This window comes from Myotis yumanensis, unplaced genomic scaffold (assembly GCF_028538775.1).
Source record: "Myotis yumanensis isolate MYYU_CA2020_CCGP unplaced genomic scaffold, mMyoYum1.0.hap1 SCAF_1, whole genome shotgun sequence".
Lineage (NCBI taxonomy): Eukaryota > Metazoa > Chordata > Mammalia > Chiroptera > Vespertilionidae > Myotis > Myotis yumanensis.
In genome coordinates, this window is record NW_027223752.1 from 133,629,609 (window position 1) to 133,646,789 (window position 17,181).

Here is a 17,181-nt window from a genome sequence, read left to right on the forward strand (position 1 = left end):
ATTTATTAAAAGAGTAAAGTATTCTAGAGTCCAGAAAGTAAACTACAATAGACAGTCCAGCTTTGATAGGTCCATTTCTTGGACTGGCCTCATAAAGAGCCATTGTTATGAAATTTCAAGCCTCTTTTTAAGTCCCTGGCTGGGCCCACATTATGTTGTTTTTATAGCTCAAGAAGCTGGTTTTAATGACTGGAAGAAATCTGACCCAAGTTTCTCCTTGACATGATGAGGTTTTTGTCTATTTTGTTATTTATTTTTTGTTTTCCCCTTTTTTCTTTACTCTTTTTCTTTTTTCTCATTTTTTTCCTTTTTAAACTTCTTTTTATCATTTTTATTTTATTTGGTTTGTTAGTGTTTGTTGTTATTTTTATATTTGGTTGGCACTGTGTTTTGATTCCATTATAAAGATCAGTTCATCAGGTGAATTCAGGAAGTGTCTTTCTTTTGAGATGATTTGGGCCAAACTTCTCACCAGCTTTTTCTAATTTTAAGTTCACCTTGGGACACCTTAACTCTAAGGTCAGCAGTAAGTCCAACACACCGTAATCAAAACAGCCCTGTACTGGCACAGGCATATAGATCAATAGAACAGAACAGAGAACCCAGAAATCAACCCAAGCCATTATGCTTAATTAATATTTGACAAAGGAGGCAAGAGCATACAATGGAGTAAAGACAGTCTCTTCAAAAAATGGTATTAGGATAATTGTACAGGAACATGCAAAAAAATTAAATCAGACTGCCAACGTACATCATACAAAAGAATAAACTCAAAATAGAAAAGAAATTAAATGTTTAGTTGTGAAACCATAAACATCCTAGAAGAAAACATAGAATTTTCACTGATACAATGAGACAGCATAGAGGGACCTAGAGATGATTATGCTCAATGAAATAAGCCAATCAGAGAAAGACAAGTATCTCATAATCTCAGTTATATGTAGAATGTAATGAACAAAAAAATAAACCTGACAAACAAAATAGAGCCAGAAATAAGGAAGAATGCAACAAACTGAGGATTCTTGCGGGGAGAGGGGGGGTGAAGGGGAGGGGAAAGAGTTTAACTAAAGAATTTATATGCATATATGCATAACCCATGGAGACAGACAATAGGGTGGTGAAGGCCGGGGAAGGGGGCAGGAATGGGGAGGAGGGGGTCAATTGGGGATAAAAGAAGGGTCATCTGTAATACTTTTAACAATAAAGATGAATTTTTTTAAAGATACCTACCTCCCTACCCCCACCCAATTGATGTGGAGTTTTAATGCAATTCCAAGAAAACCTCAAGAATTTTCTTTTGTGGAACTCGACTCATGGATATTAAAGTTTACATACAAGAGCAAAGTGCCAAAAAGAACTCTTCCTAAAGAAGAACACAATTGGGAGGATTTAATAATTAAGACAGTGATATAGGTGGAGGGATAAACAAACAGCACCCAAAAACTATTCTATAATTGCTATTGATATTTTCTCTTAAAACCACTGTAATGAGGCTTTGCCCTCCATCACTGCATTAAAACTTCTCTTCAAGTCATCAATGATCTTAACAATAACCTAGATCCAATCATTAACTCTCAGTCCTCATCTAATTTAATGTATTTTCTCACTTGCTATTCTCTCTTGACTTGATTTCTGGGACACCACATTCTCATTCTCTCTCTCTCTCTCTCTCTCTCTCTCTCTCTCTCTCTCTCTCTTCTGTTTCTTTAATGGTCACTTCTTTGTCTTCTTTGCTCCTTCTCCCTGAACTCTTAAGGCTGGAATTTCCCATGGCTCAATCTTCAGTTCTCTTCCCTTTTCTCCTCTACATACATTCAGTTTCTTGGGCCATCCATTCTCAAGGTCTAATACCATCTCTATGTCCATGAGTCCCAGATTCATATACCCAACCCAGACTAGACTTGGATATCAAACTGCCTACTTGACATCTCCACTTGGATGTCTGATATCTCAAAAGTAGCAGGTCCCAAACTGAACTTCTGATCTTTGCCACCAACCCAACCAATCAGGTCAAAAATGTTATAGTTATCCTGACTCCTATTTTTCTTTCACACACCATGTAGAATCTACCAGGGACTCCTGTTGACTACCTTCAAAATATACCCAGAATCTGAACTACTTCTCACTACCTCCATTGCTACCACCTGAGTTTGAAGCACCCTAAGTTCTTCCCTGGATTATTATGACAGTAAGGATCTTGCTTCCAACCTTGTTCCCTTGTAATCTATTTTCCACAGAGTGATCCTTTATTTTTTGTTTGTTTTTTTATTTACTTCCTTACCCAAGGACATACTTTTATTGATCTTAGAGAGAAAGGAAGGGAGAAAGAGGAAGAGAGAGAAACATCTGTTGCCTCCGGTACATGCCCTGTTCGAACCTGAAACCTGGGTATGTGCCCTGACCGGGAATCGAACCCGAGACCTTCCCATGTATGGGATGACACTTCAACCAACTGAGCCACACCAGCCAGGGCAAGAGTGATCCTTTAAAAACAAAACAGAGATTTTGTAAATTTTAATTATGTAAATGAGCAATGAATGAACAAATAAATAAGTATTGTTTCATAGCTCAATCCCAGTTTAATGTACACAGGATATCCTTCAATTGGCCATCAATGAACAAGTCAGGTTTATATAAAGCCTCATCCAACTTTAGTACTTTCCACAACTTGGCAGTGGGTGAGGGTAGAAGAAAGATCTTCAGGGAAACATCGTAAATACCTGCCTAACCTCAGCCGATAAATTGAATTTCCTATCCTAGGCATCAACAGTACAGTATTACTTGGAAAGGTACAATTGAGGTACAAATATAAGTGCCTGCTATTTATCAAACCATACCATTCTTTTTTTCATCAAGAGCTAAACAGGTTGTAGCATTTGCTGTCATTGAAATATGTTGAATTTTCAAGGACTGCTTCCTAAAGTCTGCCTATTTTATTCATAAACATTTTTACCTTGCCCCAACCGATTTGGCTCAGTGGATAGAGCGTCGTGACTCATTTAGGATTGCTGTTTCTTTGCTGATTTTTTGTCTAGAGGATTTATCCAGTTATGTCAGTGGGGTATTAACATCCCCCAGTATGATTGTGTTGTTGTTGATCTCTTCCTTGATATCTTCCAGGAGTTTTTTTTATGTATTTGGGTGCTCCTGCATTGGGTGCATATATGTTTACCAGGGTTATATCCTCTTGTTGTATCAATCCCTTTAGTATTATGAAGTGGCCTTCCTTATCTCTTGTTATGGCCTTCACTTTGAGGTCTATTTTGTCCGATATAAGTATTGCTACCCCAGCTTTTTTTTTTTCATTTCCATTTGCCTGAACGATATTTTTCCATCCCTTCACTCTCATTCTGTGTGCGTCCCTTATTCTGAGGTGGGTCTTTTATAAGACATCATATATATGGGTTGTGTTTTTTTATCCATTCAGCCACTTTTGATTGGAGCATTTAGTTGGTTTATGTTTAAAGTTATTATTGATAGGTACTTGTGTGTAGCCATTTTTATTTTTTATGCCTGTGTTCCTTCTTCCCTTTTGATTTCTTATTTTTATACCAGTCCCTTCAGCATTTCTTGCATTGCTGGTTTGGTAGTGATAAACTGCCTTTTTTTTTTTTTTTTGCCTGTGAAGCTGCTTATTTCACTTTTCTGAAGCTGCCGTTTGCCTTTGAACCCAGTGTGTATTGCCCATCGCCCAGGAATTTAGAAAATAAAAACACAAAAATCGTGACCACTAAGTTTTTCTGACATTTGCTTTTTGTTCTTTACTTGGAAATTCCACTGATATCACTATGAAAGTATTTTCAAGGAGAAAATTACAAACCAAGGGATTTACATGAAAAAGTAGCAAATATTTTTAAAATGTAATTTTGTGCAAAAACAAGCTAAAATGTGTTGAGGCTTTTCTTCTCTGTCCCTTGCATTGTTAGACATCGTTGTATCCTTAGACGTTTCAAATTAGTAACTTTCTTGACCCTGACTTTGTGGATTCTTCCTGTCACAATGTTCCTATTTAAACAAAGAGCCGTAAATGAGCTCCTCACATGACCGAGAAATGCGGTCCCAGCTCTTTGAAAACTTAATCAATGTGGATCAAAATCCCATTCTGTGTGGCTGCAGGCTTGGAGTGACACTGATTTCCCCCCGGAAAAAATGCGGTCAGTCTGTAGTCGTGTGCCTGTGAAAGTTAGCATGGTTGCAGCACGTGTTCAGAATGTGTTTCTGCCTTACAAAGAAAAGACCCAAACTACCAGCCTTTTTCACGCCTGATGAAGTGTGTCTAGAGGCGGATGGGGAGACGTGAAAGGTCTGAACAAAGGCTGTCTACGTCCAGGTTTTTAGGCATCATGGGGAGGATGGAGGTATACATAAAAAAAGAATCTTAAGTGAGGTCCGTGCCCAGGGAGGCCTCGTCGGATTTCCTGCCAACAGCCTCTTGAGAAAGAATCGGGCAGCGAGCCCTGAGTGGAGAAGAACTCATTTAAATTCCCTTCCTTTCGCTTTTCCAGTTGCCGCCGCACTTGCAGCTGACCATCCTCCAGAGCCCAGCGCATCCAGGAGGCAGGAGGACCACAGCGGGCGCCCCGGGCGGGGCGAGTGCCACTCACCTCCCAGCCCCGCCCTCCGGGACCGACGGCCTTTAAAGAGCGGAGGGAGCTGGGGTCCGGGAAACGAGCGTCTGGGTGCAGAAGCGGTGGAGCGTACTACCATGTCCCTGCAGGTGAGCCGCAGGGTGGGCAGGCCGCGCGGGGGGACAGCTCCCCAGAGGCCAGTGCTGAGGGGACGTGGGGCGGGCAGGACGCCCCCGAGGCGGCGGTGCATCTCGGACCCGGCGCTTTGGGCAGCTGCTGCCGGCGTCCTCGCCACCCGAGAGCGGTCCGCGCCGGGTCCGAGATGCACCCGAGGACGCTCCCATCCCTTCGCCAGCGCCCCCTTACTGCAGTGGAGACCACGCTGGCGCCGTTCTTTTGATGGCGAGCTGGGGCTCCCTATGGCAACTCCTGTGAACCCCAGGGACTGGTTAAACGCTAAGTAGGCACCGGCCCCAGGGAGTTGGTCGCCGGGTGGATTGGGGAGGACAGCGTGGCCCTGCCCTGCCTCCTTCTCGAAGGTGGAAGCGAGGACGTTTGGGGTCTCACTCGCGCCCCTTTGCTTTTAGTACAAACAAGGGCTCTCTTGGGCAAGGGCAAATATCTGTAAAACTCAATTTAAAAATACCATTTTTCTGATTTGTGAAAAATATATATGTTCAGGGTGAAAATTTTGGGGAAAGAGAACAGATATAAAGTAAATAAAAAACCATCAGCCCTAGCTTGTTTGGCTCAGTGGATAGAGCGTCGGCCTGCGGACTGAAGGGTCCCAGGTTCAATTCCGGTCAAGGGCATGTACCTGGGTTGCGGGCACATCCCCAGGAGGGAGTGTGCAGGAGGCAGCTGATCGATGTTTCTCTCTCATCGATGTTTCTAACTCTCTATCCCTCTTCCTTCCTCTCTGTAAAAAATCAATGAAATATATTTTAAAAAAACAAAAAACAAACAAAAAAACCATCAGAAATTCCTCACCCGGGTGATCACTGCTGACTTTATAGGTTACTTACACATGTATGCCAAAAATATGTATGTGCACATGTATGTGTGCACCCAGGCATGTCCATGTGTACGTACCTATGTGCAAATATGTGGGTATATATAGACACTGATTATGCTATTATGTATATACATTTGTTCCTTTATGTAACACTATGTTACCAGCATTTTCTCATTATTAAATATTTTTCTGAAATATAATTTAAAAATATCTGCTTACAATTTCTTGGAATGAGCATGGCTCACTTCATTAATGATTCTTTACGAAATATGTTATGGTGGGCAAAGGCACATCCTCCAGAGCCAGCCCATTTCAAATCCAAACCTCTCGCCTTCTTAGCCTGTGACATACTTAACCCCTCTGTGCCTCGGTTTCCTCGTCTAAAAATGGAGGAGAGGGATTGTTGAGGCTAAATTTGCTGCATGTATAGAGCATTTAAAAGTGCCTGGCATGTGCTAAGTGTCCAGTAAGGATAAGCATGTCCTTGAATCTTTAGATATTTTTCTCTTAAGTGTGACATAATTCGTATTGAACTTTCCCCCAAATAATCAAATCTTTCAATGTCAAAACTTTCTTCCTCTTTAGCTTAGTACTTTGCTTAGTTTTGTTTGGCAAAACACATGGTATTGCTGATTCAGCTATAACCTCAAATTTGTATTTTAGAATTACAGTATGTTTACTTCTGCAGCAAAGTTTTTAGGCAAGCTGACAGTGGTGTGAACCTGGACATATTTCTTTCTTGGATGATGAAAATAAAAGGCAGACTGCTTCTTCAAGAAAACACATCTTTTTGAGCTAGGAAATTCATTATTTTACAATTGGCACATGTCTAACCCCTTTCGCACACACCTTTGTGCAATTTGATCTTCCTAATTCAGTTTCTCAGTGGGAACAGATTGCTCACAAAGGCATTATCAACACCATATGCAGTGACCATGTTCTTTGGCTGCAGAAAGTAAAGTTAGAGTAGGTGAGAGTCACCCTCGGGGGCTGTCTTCAGGAGATTTCCACAGAGGCCAGGGTGGTCTGTGCTCCTAGGTAGTAAAAGACTGTGTCCATCTCCAGGAAGGCAGGATGCACCCACTGTGAGAGACGGTAGGGAACTGCTACCACCGGGGGTGTGGCCAGGGGTCCTTGTGGTGAACACATGAGCAGGAAAGGGTCTGGGGAGAGGCCTGAATGCAGTTGTTTCAAAGACTCTCCACCACAGTTGCCAGCGAATGAGGCACATGTGCATTCATCCAGGATGTTAAGGACTGGGCTCATCCAGGACAGTCAGCTCCGATGAGGCAGAAATTCTTCACTGACAGCAGCGAGCCCAGCTCCACAGAAGCACGGGAATATTACTAAACGTTCCCTTTTGCCCAGAGTACTTTAGAATTCAATGTAAACAGCTGTACATTTAAAGCTGCTTCTCACCTATAGTAACTTTCAGACCCCCCTCATATCCACTCACGTAGTCATTTACTCAATAAGGAGCGCACACAGGCTGTACCACTTGCCAGCACTCTGTAAGGCACGGCTCTTGCTACCAAGATGAATATTTATGTCTGCCCTCTATTGTGGATCTATGAGGGAACAAACATATACAGTCCCACCCAGCCTTTATGTTGAGCCCTGATAATTGCTGTCCATGCTGCCTGCAACCCCTCCCTGTTCCAGACCATCCCACAAGCGCTGACCTCCAGCTCAGCTCAGCTCTATCTCCTCTGGGAAGGATTTTCCTACCCCTACTGCTGTTCCCTCCTCTTTGTTCCCAGAGCACCCAAATATCACATGATCATTATTGACCTGCTCATCTCCCAGGGGTCCCTGAGCTCCTTGAGAACTGGCTGCCCTGTTCATCGCTGGCTGCCTAGCCAATACGTGTATTAAATAGTATGTTTCAGGTGATGAGCTCTGGCAGGCAGCATCAACAGAATAAAATAAAAATATTTACATTCTTAATTGTATTTAACCCTAACACCTCCCTGCTTTAGATTGATAGGATCTTTTTTTCAGCAAAAGCCGAGTCTCAGAGGAGCCTAGGTGCTTGCGCAGAATCCCATAGCAGTGTGTCTCTCACAGTGTTCCTTGCACTAGAGCTCATCATGGCTGGATGGGAAAGTCCTCAGAGAGGAGGGCACATGGGAGCCACACCGTAGAGCAGGACTGTACCAAGTCAGGGTGCCAGGGAAGGGCATGCTGGAAAGAGAAGGATCCTGGCCCTGCTCTGGAATGGGTTTCTCTACCTGGGAGGGAGGAGGGACAAGGACCCCTGACACTGCCTGTGAAACTGTGTCAGGGGCTGAACTCCTCTGTGGAGAGGGTCTGAGATATTCATTAGCCTGTCCATAATATGAAGAACAGTTTTTCAGAAACTTCTTCCTAGAAGGCAGTTACCGAGCCTTAGAATTCTAATCAAGGTTTGGCTTGCCAAAAGCAATTGAGTTGCTGTTACTGGAAAAGGGAATGAAACTTCACAACAGGACCCCGGAGACTCCTGGTAAACCGAAGGGGAAGAACCCCATGCCTCTCTGAATAGCCCTGCCCTGTCTTGCCCTTACGAAGCCCCACCATTATTGTAGCGTTTTTATGTTGTCCTAATTATAGACACAATACATGCACATTATAGAAAATTTGGAAAGTATAGAAAGTATTAAAACAACCAGAAAACTTACCAGTAATCAAAGGTAATTTTTACATATTTTATTATATTTCTTTCTAGTCTTTATTTTTTCCATATTACTTACAAAGCCGAGTGTATGAAAACAATTTTGTATTCTCTGTTAAGTTATTTTTTTAAAGTATTTTTCATGTCTTGCTTCATTGTGAATACTTTTTTCAGTTTTTTTCTAGGACTAGTTTATTTTTCCTCAAAGAGTATTGTAATAAAAATAATAGTAGTTAAACTTTACGGACCACTCACTATGTGCCAGGCAGCACTATTTTGAATATTTCACATGTGTTAACTTATTTAAATCTGCCTAACAACCTTGTAGATAGGTGGTGTTATTGGCCCATATTCCAGATGAAGAAACAGGGGTTAAGTAACTTGCCCAAGGTCACACAGCTCTGAAGTGGTGAAGCTTAGATTCAAACCACTCAAGTCCAGCTCAAGTCTGTGTTCTTAACCATGATGTTATGTATAATGGAACTGACAGTTTCCTAGAAATATTCAGGAAGATGAGGCAGGGGTTTGTCCCTTGTCATATGGACCCATGGTTCTCAGATTCCTGGAATAATTGGGGTCATTTTCAAGGTTATTTAGGTTGGAGACTCTGGTCTTCCATTTGCAAGGGATTTTTGTTCATTACAAAACAACTATTCAGTTGTGCTACTGTCCTGTCTTTGGTGCTGGATAGAAATTTTATCTAGCAGCTCTGCTGAGATAACTGCGGTTCTGAAATTACAGTGGGGCTATCTTCTTTCTCTGCCAGGCATTTGGTTCTTTGGGTTTGGAGAAAGAAAATGCAGGGTGGGGATAGAATGCCTCACTGAGACTGTCGTGTCTGATACTCGACAATTACTGCTTATCCCACGTTTAAAACAAATAACATCAGGTAAAATATAGTCTATTAAAAAATAGAATGGGAAACTTCCAGTAAAGATGATGGCTTAGCCCAGCCAGCGTGGCTCAGTGGTTGAGCATTGAGCTACCAACCAGGAGGTCACGGTTCGATTCCCGGTCGGGGCACATGACTGGGTTGCGGGCTCGATCCCCAGAAGGGAGCATGCAGTTGGCAGCCAATCAATAATTCTCTCTCATCATTGATGTTTCTATCTTTCTCTCCCTGTCCTTGCCTCTCTGAAATCAATTTTAAAAAAAAGATGGTGGCTTAGGTAAACACTTGCCTCCTTCCACAGCCACATCAGAATTAAAACTAAACTACACAACAATCATTATTCAGAACTGTCTGAAATCTGGCTGAATGGAAGTCCTACAACTAGGAAATGAAAGAAGAAACACATAGAGACTGGTAGGCGGGGCAGAGATGTGAGGGCTAGTCTCACACCCACATATGGCAGATAAAAATTGGGAGGGATCTCTCTGCTGCAGAAGTCCCCCCTGAGGAGCGAGGGGCCCCAACCCCACTCCAAGCTCCCAGCTCAGGGTTCCATTGCCAGGAAGAGTAGTCCTTATAACTTCTGGCTGCAAAAACCAGGGGAGATTGAGGCTGAGGGAAACAGAGGGATGCTGGAATCCCAGGAAATTCCTCTTAAAGGGCCCTCACACAGATTTACTCTTAGCTCTGAGCTCCAGCACTGAGGCAGCAACTCAAAAGGGACATATGGGGAGGAACTGAATTGTCTAGCATCAAGGCAAGAGCTGGAGGGACATCTTTCTCCCATACATAAGTGCCAGTAGAGGCCATTGTTCCTTTGATGAGCTTTCACCCTACAGAGCCCGCAGGCACCATATATGAGACTCCATCAACCTGGCTCACACAGTTTGCCCTGATGGTTTCCTGAGGCCCTGCTCCACCCAACTTTCAGGCCTACCCACGCTGTTTTTCCAGTGGCTTTTCCATGTGAATGGCTTGTTGTGCTCATGCTTCAGATTTTCTTTAAAAAAATCTATCAAACAAGTAGCATCAGCATGCCCAATACCTCATTAAGTGGCCCCGACCCCGGCACTAACAGCAGCCAGCCTTGGTTCACAGTGTGGCCTTACCTGAGCACCTCCAAGCCCAGCACAAGTAGCAGCCATCTGCAGATCACTTTGTAGCTCATGCCAGATGGTCCAGAGCAGAATACAGGTGACGGCTGACTGTGGCCTGCACCTCCTGGGAGGCCCCAGGGCCAGTGCACCCAGTAAGCAGCTTTAGACCATGTCGAAGCATCACTACCCAACCACCTCCACAAGCAACACACTCAAAGGGCAGACTCAGCAGGCACCAGAGCCCCATTGAAGTAAGTCCTGCTCTGTTGAGTGGGTCCCTTCACAGTTGATCTTCAATGGTGATTGGAGCTTGGTGGTCAGAGCTCAGTGGTTGGTGGTTGCAGTCAGTCCTTGCAGCTGATTGGCATGGGGGTAAATCCGTCCCATTGACATACCAACAGTAACAAAGTCTCAACTATAAAAGAAGGGTATACACAGACCACACTGGGGTGGGGGGGGGGGGGGGGAGACAAACCTCAAATGCGCACCTTGGGTGATCAGGGAGGCTGTGTCACTGGAACCTATAGAACACCTAGAACACCTACTATATTAGGACACTCTGCCAAGCCTGGAAGACATAGCAGCTCTACCTAATTATAGAAATAAACACAGGGAGACTGCCAAAATGAGAAGATAAAGAAACATGTCCCAAATGAAAGAACAGTACAAACTCTAGAAAAAGAACTAAACAAAATGGAGACAACTAATCTACTAGATGCAGAGTTCAAAACACTGCTTGTAAGGATGCTCCATGAACTTAGTGAGAACCTCAACAGCATCAAAAATGACCAGGCAGAAATTAAGGCTACACTAACTGAAATGAAGAATCATTTACAGGGAATCAACAGTAGAGTTGAAGCCGAGAATCAAATCAGTGATTTGGAATGTAAGGAAGCAAAACACGCCCAATCAGGACAGCAAAAAGATAAAAGAATCCCCCCAAAAGGAGGATAATGTAAGGAGCCTCTGGGACAACTTCAAGTGTACCAACATTTGCATCATGGGGGTACAGGAAGGAAAAGAGAGGGAACAAAAAAATTGAAAACCTAGTTGAAAAAATGACAGAAAACTTCACTTACCTGATGAAAGAAATAGACATACAAGTCCAGGAAACTCAGAGAGTCCCAAACAAGATGAACCCAAAGAGGCCCACACTAAGACACATCAAAATTAAAATGCAAACGTTAAAGACAAAGATAATTTTAAAAGCAGCAAGAAAAAAACAGTTAGTTGCCTACAAGGGAGCTTCCATAAGACTGTCAGCTGATTTCACAACAGAAAATTTGCAGGCCAGAAGGGATTGGCAGGAGATATTTAAACTGATAAAAAGCAAGGGCTTACAACCAAGATTACTCTCTCTACCCAGCCAAGCTATCATTTAGACTTGAAGAACAGTTAAAAAGCTTCCAAGACAAGAAGAAGCTAAAGGAGTTCATCACTACTAAACCAGTATGGCATGAAATGTTAAAGGATCTTCTGTAAGAAAAAGAAAAAAAAGATAAAAAATTTGAACAATAAAATGACAATAAATACATATATGTCAATGATTGAATCTAAAAAAACCCCAAAAAACAAATGAAGTAAAATAGTAACAGACTCATAGATATAGAGAACATTTTGATAGTTGCCAGATAGGAGGTAGATTGGGAGAATAGGCAAAAAGGTGAAAGGATGAAGAAGTACAAATTTATAGTTACAGAATAGTCATGGGGGGGAGGTAAAGTACAACATAGGGAATATAATCAATAATATTCTAATATCTTTGTATGGGTCAGGTGTGAAATTTATCAGGTTGATCACTTAGTTATGTAATGTCTAGTCACTAATCTAATATTGTATGTCAACCATAATTGAGACATGAAAATGATTTTTTTTAAAAGAATGGAAAATTTCTATTAAGGAAAACAACCACCATAGCCTTTGTATATACACTAAGAGGTTAAAAAGGGGACAGGAACCAAGTTTCTAGGTGCACTGTGTCTCGGGAGGAATATGCCAAGAGGCAGCTTCAGGCCAAGTCCTGAGCTGAGGGTCCTGGGGAGTTAGGCAGAGTCAAGTCCGGAGGAGGACAAAGTTCATTACTCAGTCTATTTGTATACAAAGTCCCCAGGAAGCCAGTTGCTTTTCACTAATCAGCTCTAAGTTGGCTGAACAACTTCTCTTTTCTGTAAACCAGTTGAAATAAGTCTTACAAGTTTTGTTTAAAGGAATCTACACAATGAAAGCAGAAATACTGCTCTCAGAAACTAGCTAGTTTAACTAGCCATTAAACGGGTACAAATAATACTGATGCTGAAGACTGTGAAAGGCATGTGCCCTGGACAAGATACTAATTGGTAGCAAAGCTATTACATATAGTGAAGTGTAGATTTAGGAATAAGTGAAGACAGTGTCCATGAGGTTGATCAAGAAAGCTGCATTGAGTGTAATGCGATTAAACAGTTTTTAATAGAAAAATTTATTTATGCACTTTACCTTACAGGAAAAATATGTCTTATAATTTTTTTAACCTTTTGACCACCTTCACCTATTTCCTAATCCCCCAACCCCCTGATTCTCATAACCACCAATCTGTTCTTTGTTCCTGGGTTTGTTTTTTATATACCATGTATAAGTTAGATCATGCAGTATTTGGCTTTTTCCATCTAACTTATTTCCATAGTATAATGCCCTCAGGGTACATTCAATTGTCAATATTGTCTCCTTTTTTATGGCTGAATAATATTTCATTGTATATCTCTTCTTTATCCATTCACCTGTTGATGGACACTTGGGTTGTTTCCATGTCTTGATATTATAAATATTGCTGCAATTAAAATGGAGGTGCAGTTGTCTTTTCAAGATAGCAATTTTTTCCCTTCATTAAATACCCAGAAATGGGATTGCTGGATCATATAATAGTTCTATTATTTTACTTTTTAAGGAACCTTCATACTGTTTTCCATAGTGGGCTGTACCATTTTACATTCTCACCAACAGAGTACAGGGTTCCATTTTCTCCACATCCTTACTAACACTTATTATCTCTTATCTTTTTTATAAAGGCATTGTAACAGGTGTGAAGTGATATCTCATTGTGTATTTTTTAAATTTATCTTTATTGAAAGTATTACATATGTCCCCTTTTTTCCCATTGACCCCTCTAGCCTGCTCCTGCTCCTCACCCCAGGCCTTCACCACACTATTGTCTGTGTTCGTAGGTTATGCATATATGCTTATAAATTCTTTGGTTAATCTCTTCTCACCACTGCCTTCACTCTGAGATTCATAGTCTGTTTCATGCTTCCATGTCTCTGAATCTATTTTGTTCATCAGTTTACTTTGTTCTTTAGATTCCACATATGAGTGAGATCATGTGATACTTATCTTTCTCTGACTGGCTTATTTCATTTAGCATAATACTCTCTAGGCCCCCCATGCTGTCTCAAAGAGTAAGAGAGCCTTCTTTTTTACTTCTGCATAGAATTCCATGGTATAGATGTCACACTGCTTTTTTATCCACTCATCTACTGATGGGATTTGCATTTCCCGGATGATTAGTGAAGTTGAGCACATTTTCATATATCTGTTGGCCATCTGTATGTCTTCTTTGGAAAAAATGTCTATTCAGATCTACCTCCCATTTTTAATTGGATTGTTTGTTTTTTGTTTTTGAATTGTATGACTTTTTAATAGATATTTAGATATTAATTCCCATCAGCTATATGATTTTCAAATATTTTCTTCCATTTGGTAGGTCTGTCTTTTCGTGTTGGTGGGTTTTTTTGCTGTGCATAAGCTTTTTAGTTTGATGTAATGCTACTTGTTTACATTTGCTTTTGTTGGTTCTGCTGTGGGTGTCAAATCCAAAAAAATTACCTCTAAGACAAGTTTCAATGAGCTTGCCACCTGTGTTTTCTTCTTGGAGTCTTATGCTTTCAAGTTGTACGTTCAAGTCTTTGATCCATTTTGAGTTGATTTTTGTGTACAGTGTAAGATAGTGGTCCAGTTTCATTCATTTGCATGTGGTTGTCCAGTTTTTCCAACACCGTTTGTTGAAGAGACTGGCTTATTTGTTCTAAATTAAATTGACCATGTATGCATGGGTTTCTTTCTGGGCTCTCTTTACCATTCCATTGACCTAGGTGCCTGTTTTTATGCCAGTACCATACTGTTCTGAATAATATAGTTTTGAATTATAGTTTGAAACCAGAAAGCATGGTGCCTCTAGATATAATTCTCTTTCTCAAGATTGCTTTGGGTATTTGGAGTTTTTGTGGTTCCATACAAATCTTAGGATTGTTTTTTCTATTTCTGAAAAATGCCACTGGACTTTTGATAAGGATTGAATTGAATCTGTAGGTTGCTTGGTTGCTTGAGATAGTATGGACATTTTAACAATATTAATTCTTCCAATCCAAAAACACAGGTTATTTTTCCATTTACTTGTGTCATCTTCAATTCTTAAACATTGATAAGTTGAACATTTTCAGTATTCAGGATTATATTTTGTTCACCATATCTTGTCTATATAACACATAAATACCTGGAGTGGGGTCCATGAATAAGTTATGATAATTCTGGTTGAGCCAGAGCAATAGTAGTTTATTTCTGTTTGCATCTCCCTCCCCCTGCTCCTCTGAGTTCCCACTGCTTGGTGGTAAAAGCTCCCAAACAGACGGGCCTGCATACACTTAGCGAATGCACTATGTGCCTTTTCTCCTTTGCTTTAGGCTGATTTTGATAGGGCAGCGGAAGATGTGAGGAAGCTGAAAGCAAGGCCAGATGATGAAGAACTGAAAGAACTTTACGGGCTCTACAAACAATCTGTAATTGGAGACGTCAATATTGGTATTTATTGTCATCTTTAAAATAGTGATATACTTTGATCAATGTTTATAGAAGCGTAGAGTAAAAAGTAAACCTGACAATATGTTTATCCTTCTTTTGGCAGAGTGTCCAGGAATGCTAGATTTAAAAGGCAAGGCTAAGTGGGAAGCATGGAACCTCCAAAAAGGTTGTTAATTCTTAAGTTCAGTGAACTTTTTTAACTTCCCAATGCATCTGTTAGTGAGATGATCTGTTTGTATCTTTCTAGGATTATCGAAGGAAGATGCCATGAATGCCTATATTTCTAAAGCAAAAGAGCTGATAGAAAAATATGGAATTTAGAATTCAGCGTATGAGAAAACTTTCCTTTTGAAGCCTTCATAATGGTATCATGACCTAACATTTAGAGGAGAAAATGCACTATTAACTCATTACATCTCATGAAAATTTTTGCTAGTAACATGAATTATAATCTTTAATTAGAGGTATGATGAAACTATATATTTAAGGAAATTTTACTTGCTAAAAACCAGGTGGGGTTTTTTTTACATTTAAATTTATTTAGGTTTCTGATTCAACATGTGTCAAAGACTAATCAATATAAAGAGATGATTTTAAACACTTTCAAAAAAGTATTGCTCTGGTAGTGTGTGCACAAAACATTAACAATTGTTTGCTCTTTTTTAAAATAAATATATTTTTATTGATTTCAGAGAGGAAGGGAGAGGGAGAGAGAGATAGAAACATCAATGATGAGAGAGAATCATTGATTGGCTGCCTCCTGCACTCCCCACACTGGGGATCGAGCCCACGACCTGGGCATGTGCCCTGACCGGGAATCGAACTGTGACCTCCTGGTTCATAGGTTGATGCTCAACCACTGAGCCATGCTGACTGGGCACAATTGTTTGTTTTTTGTTTTTTGGTTGTTTTTTTTTGGCTTATCTGTTTTTCTATAGTGGTGTAATTAACATTTTTTAAAGAACCAATAACAAAGCTATTCTTTTGTTGCACCATGTAGCTTTGGGGTCGACACTGGCACAGGCCTGATTCCAGTCCTGAAATATACTATCTAGTGGTAATATACCTCTTATGCTGAGTTTTATCAGAGTGAAAGTGTAGAGTCTGAAATATATTGGCACAATACTCAGTTTTTCTTACTGGTACACAGACTCTCTGAAAAAGATAGTTTCTCTTTTTTTTAAATCCTTACCTGAGGATATATGTGTTTATTGATTTTTAGAGAGAGAGAGAAACATCAATGTGAGAGAAATATAGATTTGTTGCCTCTGTATACCCTCTGATCAGGGATCGAACCCACAATCTAGGTATGTGCACTGGCCAGGAATGGAACCCACAACCTTTTGGTCTATAGGACACCACTCCAACCAACTATAGCCACCCAGCCAGGATGAAGATAGTCTCATTTTAATAGTTCTAAAATATGTTTGATAGGCTACAAATCTCCCCAAAACAGTGTCCCTCTATTGCCTGCATGAGGGTTCAGGTTTGGTATGGGATGACCAGAGGGATAGATTGATTTCATGTGGCTTTAAAAAAAAATCTAGATTCACTAGATGAATTTCCAGGGGATTATGCTGAATGGGAAAAAAAAGCTAACCCTTAAAGGTTACATACTGCCCCATTTCTGGAACATTCTTGATACAGATCTAAAAGGCTGACCAGGGAATGCCAGGGAGGAGGGACACAGGTGTTGTTGAAAGGGCAGTGGGAGGAATCCTGTGGTCTAGGAATGTTCTGTATCTTGATGATATGAATGACGGTTTCCTGGTTGTGATGTCACACTAGATATTTGTGGGATGTTAGTTTTAGGGGAAACTGAGTGTTCCTATATTATCTCTTTCAACCACATGTGAATCTACAATCGTCTCAAAATAAAAAGTTTAATTAACAAATCTAGCTTGATTTCTAATTTGGAAAATGTGTAGATGTTACAGTGATTCTCATTTCTATTAAGTTTTGCCTAAAAACACGATGAGTCAACGTCCAAATCCAACAATGAGAAGACATCAGCAGTGGAGGCCTGGTCCTTCCAATCGAGGCCTTGAAAACTATCAGAGCTATTCCCATGTGGACCTCACCTCCCCAGGTGGAAAGGCAGGTGAGAAAGTTCACCCCAAAAGCCT

General features: G+C 40.8%; 1 protein-coding gene across 1 annotated transcript; it reads left to right on the forward strand.

The window, feature by feature from the left end:
- The first annotated feature begins 4,629 nt into the window (after nucleotides 1–4,629).
- ACBD7 (acyl-CoA binding domain containing 7) lies at nucleotides 4,630–16,950 on the forward strand. The gene is made up of 4 exons (XM_070407991.1): nucleotides 4,630–4,717; nucleotides 14,938–15,055; nucleotides 15,159–15,221; nucleotides 15,303–16,950. Exons 1-4 carry the CDS (start codon nucleotides 4,706–4,708, stop codon nucleotides 15,374–15,376), a joined length of 267 nt encoding a protein of 88 aa, XP_070264092.1. The 5' UTR covers nucleotides 4,630–4,705; the 3' UTR covers nucleotides 15,377–16,950.
- The last annotated feature ends 231 nt before the right edge of the window (nucleotides 16,951–17,181 follow it).